The 12720-nt window shown below is 38.6% G+C and overlaps 1 protein-coding gene and 1 long non-coding RNA gene across 5 annotated transcripts in view; one reads left to right on the top strand and one right to left on the bottom strand.

Moving 5' to 3' along the window:
• Positions 1 to 12720, bottom strand: part of LOC308479324 — a 207150-nt gene that overhangs the window by 13351 nt on the left and 181079 nt on the right. The gene's annotated exons all lie outside the window — the stretch shown is intronic.
• The window catches only part of LRP1B (LDL receptor related protein 1B), a 776343-nt gene that overhangs the window by 739286 nt on the left and 24337 nt on the right, over positions 1 to 12720 (top strand). For all 3 annotated transcript variants that reach the window (XM_081004634.1, XM_081004635.1, XM_081004633.1), the window contains 6 exons: positions 45 to 151; positions 2951 to 3067; positions 4528 to 4701; positions 7805 to 7930; positions 8651 to 8815; positions 10894 to 11055. In XM_081004634.1, the coding sequence (XP_080860760.1) occupies positions 45 to 151; positions 2951 to 3067; positions 4528 to 4701; positions 7805 to 7930; positions 8651 to 8815; positions 10894 to 11055 (851 nt within the window). The remainder of the gene's footprint in view (positions 1 to 44; positions 152 to 2950; positions 3068 to 4527; positions 4702 to 7804; positions 7931 to 8650; positions 8816 to 10893; positions 11056 to 12720) is intronic.

Raw genomic sequence — 12720 nt, 5'->3', positions numbered from 1 at the left:
GTACGCTTGTCAGTAGAATGTGATTTCGTATTTGGTCTTTCCAGCATGATGTACTGGACAGTAATTGGAGACCATTCTCACATAGAAGAAGCAGCAATGGATGGGACCTTGAGGAGGATATTAGTACAAAAAAATTTGCAAAGACCAACAGGTACAGAAAACATTAATTTATTATACCCTCTCTTAAGTAAATTCTTTTCCAAAGACTCGATGTGTTAAATGATTTTTCAATCTGTCACAAGGATACACGTACTATGTGAGTTAAAAATGGTTGATATATTTTAAATATTCTGACCTGAATTAGAATTACGTTTAATGCATTCTAATTCAGCTAAGAATAATTAAGACATTCTGTAGTTCATTCAGAGGTGGTGAAGGTGCTGATTCTGCATTACGTCCCATTCAGCAGACCACTGTATGCTGCACCGGATGGCATCATTCCTTTCCTTTTGTCCCCCTGTCATTTTTTGAGGCTGCAGATATGTATCTCTTTCACCTATCCAGAATTAAGCCTTTCACAATTTCCTCTTTTTCTCCAGGTGGAAGATCAATTTTGTACTTTCAGAAGATGATCTTTTGTTGCTATATATAACTTGCAGTATTTGATTTACACTTATTACCTCAGTAGAAATAATAAAAAACCCTTTCATTCTTATAAAATGTCAAATTGTTACAGCAGCAGCAAGAAATTAAACCATTTTATGGTTCAAATGTTTTTACCATCTGCAGCTCTTAACATGACTCAGATCATCAAAGTAATCATTTAATCATTCCTTACTAAACCATGGCCTATTAGATTTCACTGTAATGTCATTGCCTACAGGCTGATAAGGCACAGTTCATCATTGTTCTTGGAAGCTGTGGACCTCCAGATATTGTTTGACTACAGCCCCCATCACCCCCAGTGTGCCTGGCCAATGGTCAGGGACAGTGGGAATTGCAGTCCAGCAACATCTGGAGGGACAAAAGTTTTCCACCCCAGTCTTAGAAATGCTAATATTTATAAACTGTGAAGAAATGTGCATAGGATCAACACTATGTTAGCAGACACACAATAATAATAGAGGTAGCTTCTCATCAATTTTTTTTGGTGTGAATTATATATAGAGGTTTGCAGTAAAGGGACCTTAGCTCTGCAGTGCAGCAAGCCAATGAAAAAAACAAGAAGGGGAAAAGGGAATGTTCTTTAATTAATTGATTCCTAACTTTCATCAATAGATGATCTCAGGGCAGGTCACACAACAAGACAAAAATACAGCAACATAAAATCAAACATAAAATATTTAGCAAGCGCATCACTATGTAAAATAATATACATGATCCCCTAGTTGTCACACTCTGATACAAAGACCAATGTTGTTTATGTAAAAGCCCAAAATAAATATTTTCGCCTGACACCAAAAACTAGCTAATGCTGTCACCGTTCTAATCTATGGGGAAGTGTGCTCCACAATCTGAGTGCAAACACCAAAAAGGCCTTATTAAGAGACCGTATTTGTTAGATGATGGAATAAATGGTCTCCCTGGTGAATCTCAAGTTGCAGACAGGATAGCATAGGGGGAAGTAGAAGAATCAAGGATTCTGTTTATTAGCCCGCATTCAGCCTCCAAGCACCAATTAAGCACCTGCAGTGTTTCACATTATTCCAGTAGATAGAGCTGGGTGTCATAAACATATGTATTGGTGACAGCTCACACCAGATCTCTTCATGACCACTTCCAACAGTTTCATATATATATATTAAATAACATGGGGGACTAGATCTTTGAGGGATCATGCACCACAACTTCCAAGTGGTCAGTCAGTGCTATTTTCTGGAACCAGTCCCATAGGAAAGAGTGGAACCACTGTGATAATGTGCCTCCACGTCAGAGAGTTGGTGAAGAAGGGCTAATGGTACTGAAAGCCACTGAAAAATCAAGTAGAATGAGCAAGGTCCCACTCTGCCACTTCTTCTACTATAAGACATAGTTCAGTGCCAAAACTTGGAATAAGCCAGATTAAAATAGGCCCAAATAATGTGATATGCTTCTTGTACCTGTTCTTCTGTGGTAGAATTGTCAATAATATTGATTACTACTGTTCTTACCTGGCCATATAAGTGCTCTTATCATGGATGGATCAACCATGCAGCAATTAGAGTACTTATTGCTATCAAAGAAAGTGTATCTTCCAATACTCATTTATAAACCTAGAACTGCAATCCTCTATACATTTAACTGGGAGTGCGTCCCATTGAACTCAAGGACACGCATGAGATCACACAGTAAGCAACCAGCAGCATATTGCATGGATGAAATGATCAAGAACTTCTTACTACAGTTCTTTGCATGTCATTCTATCAAAGTTTGACCAAAGTCTGCACTAGATGGTTGTCATACCCAATATAGACGCAAGCCTAATCCAGAGAATATATACCAATTCCAGGATGATTATAGCTGAATAAGTGAAATCAACATTGCTAAGCAGATTAAATTATCTGTTTCAAACAGACAGTAGGTTATAATGCAAGAAGATTCAGCTAGTTTATTAACTAAAGTTGGTTCCAGGAATTTTTGTTCAATCGCACATAGCCTGTGCTGAAAAGTTATGCAAAAGTAAAGGTAGTTTGGATCTTCTTTGGATCACTTTATGGTGTTACGCAGTACTGGATATGAGGACTGACACAGAGTAAAAATACTGGATAGTATTCAATGATGTTTTTGCACAGAGTGGACCCACTGAAATTAATGAACGTGGATAAGTTAGCTCCATTAATTTCAATGGCTCTACTCTGTATAAAATTTAACTATTACTGACACATGCTTATATATATAAACAAACCTAACCTTATAAGCAAACTTCTAAAACTGTGTTTGCCTTTTGTGTTGTTGTTATGTAGCGAGTATGTGTTATTTTTCTTACTATTTTTCAAGAGAATTATTTTGACAAAAATGTTGTTTTTTGCAGGTCTTGTAGTTGATCTCTTCAGTCAGCGCTTGTTCTGGGCTGATTTTGAATTATCTGTAATTGGAAGTGTCCTTTTTGATGGATCTGATTTGGTCATATGTGTGACCAGTAAGCAAGGTATGTATAATTTGAATCAAGTGGCCACAGACCCTAAACTGAATCACAACATATATCAAAATACTGCTTTAAAGTTTATTTCATCTTTTTAAAATTAGTTACCGTCTTGGAAATGGTTATTTCACTCTACGGCAGCACAAAATGGGATCCAGTGGATTCTGCCCCAAAGTAATTTATATTCTACAGGCAGTAAACCAGATTCTTTGGTTAAACTACACCATGCAAATACATTTAGTTTTATAGATAAGTCTGCAGCATTTGGTCGTTGTGCTTGAAAAACAAGTTTTCAAATTATAATTTAGACAAAGAAAGTTAGGCTAAAGTAAATTCTTCTTTAGTGCAGGGCTTGTGATATGAACAGGATATTCTTGGGTATTTGTACATCTATGAGTCTTTGAAACTATTAGAATGTAACACTTGAACATCTACTCCTGGTATAACAGGGTTGGGCTATGGCTCTGGTCATGAGGGAGAAGAAGAAACTCCCTGAGAAAGTGGGAAGCTCCCAATCAGTTTTTTGCTCCTGCCTGAACAAAGCAGTCACTTTGCAAGAGAGATGGGCTCCTCTCCCACTCCTTCAGTACAAACTGTTTAGATCTAAGGTGCCCCTCAGGGGCTAAGCTACAGATTCCAGGCCTTCTCCTTTCCCTGATCTATTCTAACTTCGAAGAGACAGGGCTACAGGGAATACCCAAATCCCACTCACCCTGCCTTCTCCTGGCCCAGACCTATTCTAATCGGCAGACCTGGAAGAAGAGGAATGGAGTGAAGGGGACATCTCAGAGGAACAGTCCCTAGAACGCCCACTATCTATCTTTACAAGTCCTTAGCATCCTTAGGCTTGAATACTACACTTCTTGAGTCCCCCTGCCCAAAGGACAGTGGTCCTCCCAGAAGCTCAACCATCCACCAGATCAGTTCCAAACCTAAGAGTGGCAAAGAAGGCACTCTGTGATGAGGGCTGTGATGCACTCCAAATACAGTGGTACCTCGAGTTACAAACGCCTCGGGTTACAAATGCTTCAGGTTACAAACTTCGCTAACCTGAAAGAGTTACCTCGAGTTGAGAACTTTGCCCCAGGATGAGAATGGAAATCGTGTCCCGGCAGCACAGCGGCAGCAAGAGGCCCCATTAGCAAAAGCATGCAACTAGTTAAGAACGGACCTCCGGAACAAATTCAGTTCGTAACTAGAGGTACCACTGTAATCAGTTTTTGTCTCCTGCTACATTCCTCCAGAATCCTGCAGCAGATTGATGGGTGACTATCAGGGGGTTGGACTCGATGGCCCTTGTGGTCTCTTCCAACTCTATGATTCTATGATTCTATGATCTCTAGCAGGGAAATCATGTAAATCCTTCATTGCTTGGGCACGCCAAATTCTGCTTATATCAACTAGCAATATGTTGTTACCAGATGATAGCATCTAAATTGACATGTACACATTTCTTCTTCTTCAAGGATTACTCCATCCCCATAGAATTGATATTTTTGAAAATTATATATATGGAGCAGGACCTAAAAATGGTGCATTTAGAGTACAAAAATTTGGTCACGGCTCTGTAGAATATCTAAATACGGAGACAGATAAGACAAAAAGTGCCTTGATTTCACATCGCTACAAACAAACATACTGTGAGTATATTTTGTTACTTTTCAATACAATATTTTAAGATCTTTATAAATTTAAGACATTGTACATTGAATATATATATATATATATATATATATATGAAAACGTGATAGATCGTGTCCTCCCTAAAAGAGGGCACATGTTGCGGTGAGATCTGGAGACTGACCTCTTGGTTGTAGGTGGGTCTATTGGATAGCCACAGCACCCAGTTGGTAGTTTCCTCGATGCTGGGTTTCAATCTGGCCAATGGGGTTGCAGTCTAAACGGATTGAGGGACCTATATAAACCCATGCACGTGACCCAGAACTTCCTCTTTTGGCTCGTGCGTCAGAACACCCGCCCACCTCTCCCTAATTTTAGGGCCTTTTGCGATTGACCTTGCTATGCCGTCTTGTGTCATCTGTCATAGCAAGGTCAATCGCAGGAGCACAGCAGGAATTTTCTCCACTTGACTGATTGGCTGTTGCCATTTGGGTTTCACCTGCCATGCAGCAAATCGTCACAACTTGTTAGGTTGCGGATAGGCACTGGTTCAGGTGATAGGGATGGGAGAACGGTCTTGCCATCCCTATGTGAAGGGTATTCCGTTAAAGGAATGCAGGGACTCAACTTGGTTTGGTCAACCCCTGAAACGGGCTTGTGCCTGTGCCTGAGTCCAGGGGAGCATCTGGGGAGTGAACAGAGTCTGCTCCCAGGCTTTTCACCTGCCTCCGGTGTTCACCCTTGGCTGACCCATTTTAGAGCTCTGGGTCAGCGCTACCTGCAAGGGTGTAGGGAGCTAGTCGAACCAGAGCCTATGCAACCACTCACTTTTCTGTAATCAATAAAGTTGTGGCCTAAAGCTTGCCAAAAACCAAAACTAAAATTTGAGTCAAGTGTGTCTTTATTTAGAAGGGAGATCTCTGGGTCTGAACACGCAACTTCATAGGTGTTACGCATGCCGGCAACGTGTACTCAAGTGAGTTATTTTCTAGCATCCTGGGAATAAGTGGATGCACTAGATCTGCCTTTGGGTGGTGTAGATTGCTATTTAACTGATACTGGTAGCCAAGTGTATTATGGTTGATGAGAAAATGGGGAAGAGAAGAGAAGGGTTGGGGGTTGGGGTAGAAAGCATTTCATGGGGGGGGGAAACTAAAGGTAACCAGTACACTTGCAATAAAAGACCAACTGCCTTCTTTCCTCAATGCAGTTTGTCTGATTTTGGGTCTCCCCATCGAGCATTGATATTCAGCAAAGAGTTGGGTGTGCACTTTTAAAGTTGCTAATTAATTGGCTTTGTTATCTTGTAAATAGTCATAATTCAGTTGCCAGGTATGTGCGTAAAAAAATTAATTAAGATAAACTTATCTTTGGACTGACTGCATTGTATTTTCCAAGTAAAATTGTTGAAATATTTTAAAAAATGTCTTTTAAATTAAAAAGTCTTTCATTTTACAAAGCACCGTTAACTTAAAAAATCTATTCTGTATAAATACTTCAGACATAAGAATACATCATTTTTTTTATTTTACCACAGCATATCATATAAAGTGAAGATTACTCCCAATAGTTATATTGAAAGAAGAATTTTAAGTTGGGAAAACTAATTGCCCATTTTGATACCTAGCCAAAGCACTTAGGTTTAGTGTTCTTTTTATTCTTGAAAGTCTACTGGGACTTTTAGATCTTGATTAAGCAGAGATAATACACAATTTAGGGTCTTAAAACATACTCTTAGTTAATTATAAATATATTTCTAAGTGCTTGAAACATAACAGATAGAGTGATTGATGCCCACCTATTGAACTGTGGAATAAATATAAATTATTATTCTTAAACTGGATGCAGTTACTTCTGTAAGCACAGAACCCAGTTGGAGAGCTTAAGATATTTATATGGCCTTCTATCAAATATTATAATTCCTCATGTGTTATGCTCAGCCCTACCGCATGATAGATGCGGGTGGCACTGTGACGCGGGTGGTGCTGTGGGTTAAACCACAGAGCCTAGGACTTGCCGATCAGAAGGTCGGTGGTTCGAATCCCCGTGACGGGATGAGCTCCCGTTGTTCGATCCCTGCTCCTGGCAACCTAGCAGTTCAAAAGCACGTCAAAGTGCAAGTCGATAAACAGGTACCACTCCGGCGGGAAGGTAAACGGTGTTTCCGTGCGCTGCTCCGTTTCGCCAGAAGCGGCTTAATCATGCTGGCCACATGACCCGGAAGCTGTCTACGGACAAACGCCAGCTCCCTCGGCCAATAAAGCGAGATGGGCGCCGCAACCCCAGAGTCAGTCACAACTGGACCTAATGGTCAGGGGTCCCTTTACCCTTTACCTTTACCGCATGATAACTGTGGAGATGAGTGCACAAAAGGAGGAACATACAGATATTAAAGCATTAGGAGAAAGGGTCTAGGATGATGCTACAAGTAAGTAAATATATGCAGCAAAATACCGAAGCTAATGCTCCTCAGTACCACAGCCCATGCAGCTGAAATGTGACCACAGCTCAAGGTTTAGGGGCCTCAGCTTTGTTTTCATTTATGCAATGGTTGCCCAGTTATATAATTAAGAGAGATACAATGCAGTCTTAAACATCTCAACTCAGAAGCAAGTCCCATTGAACTTAATCTGGAGAGACAGGTATATGATTGTGTTGTCGGTCATGTGCCACTCACCCCACGTCGCTCCGGATCACCGAAACCGGGTTTCCCCACAAGTAGGGGAGACGCAAAGGTGCCAGCCGAAACCCAAGTTATACACTTAAAAAATTTTTTGACTGGATTGTTTTCTAAGTAGAAAATTCTCCAACCTGTCATTTTTCTGTATCGGAGTTTCTGCATCACAGGATTTTAAAGGAACATTAATCTGAATTACTTGATGACTGTTATTAATACTTATTAAAATAGTAATAGAACAGCAGATTGCTTTAGAAAATATTCACTGACAAAAATACTATTTCTGGAATTAAATGCATTGCTAATTATATAAAGCACAAGTTGATTCATAGAGATTTGTTCAGGGCGTGACTCTTAATTAATTTAAGGCCTTGGCATATTTGTTTATTCTTTATTTCAGAAATAATCCATTTATGCATTTCTGATTTTCCTCCCTCTTCAAACAGCACTCAATCCTTGTTTGGAGTTTACCTGCGAGTTCCTCTGTTTACTCAACCCTTCAGGTGCCGCTTGTGTATGTCCTGAGGGAAAGTCATTGTTTAATGGAACATGCAGTGATTTGAGCATTTTAGGTGGGTATTATAATTTACTCAAGAAAAGGTGAATAAGATTATGAATGTACAGCTGCTAACTTATTTGTCTCCTTTTTGGCAAATGGCCAACAGGAGAACCTTGCAGAATTTCAGTTCCTATGGTTTTGTATATAAAGGTCTAAGAACTAATGTAGGCATAGGCAAACTCGGCCCTCCAGATGTTTTGGGACTACAACTCCCATCATCCCTGACCACTGGTCACAAAACATCTGAGGGCTGAGTTTGCCTATGCCTGAACGAATGGATGAGTTTTGAAAAACTAACATTTCAAAAACTTTAACAACTTCAGAAAAAACTTACTAAATTGCATGAAATGCATGGAGAATTGAAAAGTGTTAACTCTGACTTGTGCTTCTCTGCTAAAATCTGAGATTGCACATTCATTTCAGTCGTCGTATAATAGATCAGAGCAAGAAATATTATTATTTCCTACAGCCATATCATGCTATGGATATGGAAATGTAAATGTGTTAGGAGGCACTAATGTACAAAATCATTCCTGTTGCATCAATGCATATTTTTGCCAAGGTGAAAAGTAGCTGACATACATTATTTGTAAAGGCAAATATGCACATTTTTGCAAGATTTCTGAAATGCTTATAGCTCACATGATTCATATCATTCTAGCATTCATTTCCTTTCAATGCCTGGCTTAACATTTATAGGAATTTGATCTGCATGTTTATGCTTTAAGTACAGATGATACATGTAAGCTGACTTGTGAAAATGGAGGAAGGTGTGTTATTAATGAAAAGGGTGATCAAAGATGTTACTGTTGGCCAAGTTATTCAGGGGAAAGATGTGAAACTAACCACTGTAACAACTATTGCCAAAATGGAGGAACCTGTGTAGCTTCTGTCCTTGGTGAGTATTTCTACCATTTTTCAGTGAAAGATTGTTTTTTTAAAAAAGTTTCAGTAGTTGATGAAATACACAATTTTGAATGTCCAAATGCACATGCATTATACAGGAATAAATAATCCCGATAAAAGAATATACATGCACAGGAATAGCTGCCATATCTATGGATTCTTCCAATGTGCCCCAAGAAAAAAATGTTGCGAATAGAGTATAGAGCACCCAAAACCGGCAGCAAGGCTTAATTAAAAGGGTCTCCCCTTTGGAGACAGGAATGCAATTCAGGGGCCCTTTCCCATTTCATGTCAGGTAGAACAGGGAGGTCTACAAATGATACTGCACCTGTCGATCAGTGGATCAGACATATTACTTGGTATAACAACAAGTAAACAATTAAGCAAATTGCAGGTTAATATTCATAGTGTGCTGGGGGTTAAAATTGTGCTACACAATCTTGTAAATTATAGATCTTCATTATCTGGACACCAATGTTAATTTGTTAAACAAATCTCACCGGCAACTCTTAGATTTATTCATTAGTGGTTTACTTACAGTTAAGCCCTTTGGTAAATTCCTCTGTGGACAACATGTAAGTAGAGTTTGGGGCAGTTTTAATTAAAATGTATAAATTTGTGACAGTTGTGTTGAACTATTATAACTGACCGGAGAAAATGTCATCTGTTAATTAAAAGTGTAGCTCTGACAAACATAATTAAAACCTAAAGCTGCAATACTAACAATAGCAAAAGTTTATGAAAAATGTACTTTACTTTTTCAAGAATTAGTGTCCAAAATACAACAGTAGAAATGAATTTATTGAACTCATTAACATGTAGGATTAGATCCACATATTTGTAACAAATAGGGGGAGGGCAGAAGCTGACTGTCCTGCCTCCTACTCTCCTTGGTAACCCATGGACATGTAAATCCCTCAAAGGACAGAGATCTATTAAATGGGGTCAGTTGTGGTATGAGGAGCTGAGAGGGAAAGGGGATCATGGAGAAGTAGGAGCTCAGAGTTACCTGGGAGTAAGTACCATTGAACTGAATGAGACTTACTCCTAAGTACACATGCATAGGATTGAATGTTGAAGCTATAATCTTATATTTTGTTACCAGTTATCACACCTGTGTGCCCAAAACAGAAACACCCATGATGCAGGAGGTGGCTCAGGGGAACCTCACATTTTGCAGAACGCTTTTTGTGAGGGAATGGTGGACACACTGATTCCCAATCCAAACTGCAGCACAAGTCTCCACTTATTTCTATAGAAAGCTCTCATTTTTATCCCTTGAAGGGAGACACTGTTTATAAGTCTGTATATGCTAATGCTAGAAGCCTCTATACCAAGATGGATGAAGTGGAGACCTTGGTCTTGGATGACATCATTGATAGAGTGGGCATAAATGGAAACTCGGTAGAAAGGAAAGAATATAAACAATCACTAAGTGAAATAGGGCATTGAGTCCACCAAGCTAGAAGTGCCATAAGGGGCAGACTCCTCTACAGTATTGTGGTTGGTGATACCACCAGAGTAATTTAGTGAGTGTAGTTTGCCCAGTGTGCCTCATTAGGTCCTTCTCTGCTGTCTTAGGGGGTAGGGATACTACAACATTGTATCATAGTTCCAGCTGCTTATTTTGTAATAATGAAGCACACATTTAAAATGAATTGGCTGTCATTTAAGACACTAGATCCCTAATCAAGAAGTGCCTCATTGAGGCCCTGTGCATTCTGTTCAGCAAACACACACACACACACACACACACAACCATACTTCATAACCCTTAAATGTTAAATGAATTCAAGAAGAAAATGTAGAATTTTATATTTGCGTAACAGAAACAGGGGCCAAAATCACTTATTGTTCCTCCATTTCACTTATGGATCTGCTGTTATTCTTTCTGTTAATGTTATTAAATTTAAGTTTCCTTTATTTGAGTAGTAATTATAAAATGTTTAGTTGCACATGGCATGAATGATAATTGGTCTGTAACATACATTTTTTTTTCTTAACTGCACTTATATGTTTTTCAGTCAAAAATGCATACTTAGTTTTACAAATTCAATTTCTGTCTTCCAGGAAGGCCTACATGCAGCTGTACAGTGGGGTTTACAGGTCCAAACTGCAACAAAACAGTTTGTGATAATTTTTGCCAAAATGGGGGGACCTGCACTGTCACTGCTGGAAATCAGCCCCGTTGCCATTGTCAGCCTGAGTATACTGGTGACAGATGCCAATATTGTAAGTATTATCAATATAAGGCAGCAAACCTAAAGCTTTGCAAGTTTAAAACATGAATAGCAACCTACACCAACTGCATTTTTTTATTTTAAAAAATGACAGCTTCTTCTAGACACTTCAGGGCAGCCAACACCCAGAATAAAACTATATAATGAAAATTTATGTTGTAATAAAAACTACCCTAATCAGACAATCAAAATAGCAGCCAGTGCTATTGTGTACAATTTTAAAGCTCCCTAAAGGCCTGCTGAAACCAGCTTTACAAAGCTTTCTAAAATAAGCAGGAATGAATACACCCTGGACAAAGCATTCCAGAGTTTTTTGAGCCACCCTCTGAGAAAGCGCTTTCTGTGCCTTGCATTGTTTTCATAACCTTCAAAGAGGAGGCTCTTATTTATATTTTTAATTGTATCCACATCATGGCATGTAACTCGTTACAGCCATAATTTAGGGGGGACAGCTGCCCACCTAAATCAATCAAAATCCATACAAATCTGAGGTTCTGCCTCCCCGCAACAAAAATCCTGGCTATGCCCATATTTAAATCACAACATGCACCATTAATAAAAAGCGCAAAAACAAAGTTGTAAACTAATAAAAAGATTGAAAGCCATGAAGTATTTAAATTTTTCTTACAAATACTGTAAAATTGGAAGAGCCAGAAGAGAGCCTTGGAACAGTTCTGATACAATGAATTATTATATTATACTAAAGTATTTCATTTGTACAACAAGATCTGTCAAACAGCAAAAGAAAGAAAATCACATGCATCTTAAATAGAATTTTCATTGAGCACATTTATAGTAGGCAGACTATTAAATAAATACAAAGCTTTTAATGAAAACCCCCCAGCAATAATGGTGATTCTTTTCTTATTGGTATTGAATAAACTCTATGGATCCTAAAATAACTTCAGTTGGGTATTTGAAAACAATATAGTACATAAATCAATGCAGACAGACACACAGATTAAGAAAAAAAATATTTACTTTAGGCTTACTCAAAAGCCAGACAAATTGTTTCTGGTTGACTGCTTCTGCAAACATCATTTTTTTAAAAAGAATTCATTTAAATGTAAATTTAAGGGTACTCGCTACACTGTGTGTTGATTATCAGATTTGAATGTCTGCTGACATAGTCTAAAATAACAGCATATTTCAGATAAACTAAATCCATTAATGAGCAAATAAAAGTAAGGAGAAGGAAGGGGTGTTATTTATTTAAAGCTTCCAAGGATTTGAGAATTATTTATTGTAAACAGTTGTTGCCTAGATATATACTAGACTTTGTGGCTTATAGTAGAGAACAATTACCTCCAAATAGGCTTATCACTTATTCATTATAATAAACAACACTTACAACACCATTATGGCCTTAGTATGTTCCTCATGCATTGTTGGAGTAATTTTACAATAATCTTGTAATGCAGGCCAGTAGTATTAGCCCTTAAATAGGAGTGGAGTAAAATTTTAAATCAACATTTTGAGAGAGAGTGTCAGTGTGGTATACAGTGAGGATGGGAGGTGAGGGTTCAAATTTCTGCTCACTGGGTGACCTTGGGCCAGTCACAATCCCTCAGCTTGTGTGTAGAAACCACTGTACATTGTCCTAAATGTGTACCTATGCCACCCCTTACTTACACACTCTCACAGACTAACACAAAAG

The sequence above is a fragment of the Podarcis pityusensis genome, assembly GCF_964106645.2.
Source record: "Podarcis pityusensis genome assembly, chromosome: 1".
NCBI lineage: Eukaryota > Metazoa > Chordata > Lepidosauria > Squamata > Lacertidae > Podarcis > Podarcis pityusensis.
This window is presented reverse-complemented; position numbering and strand designations above follow the sequence as displayed.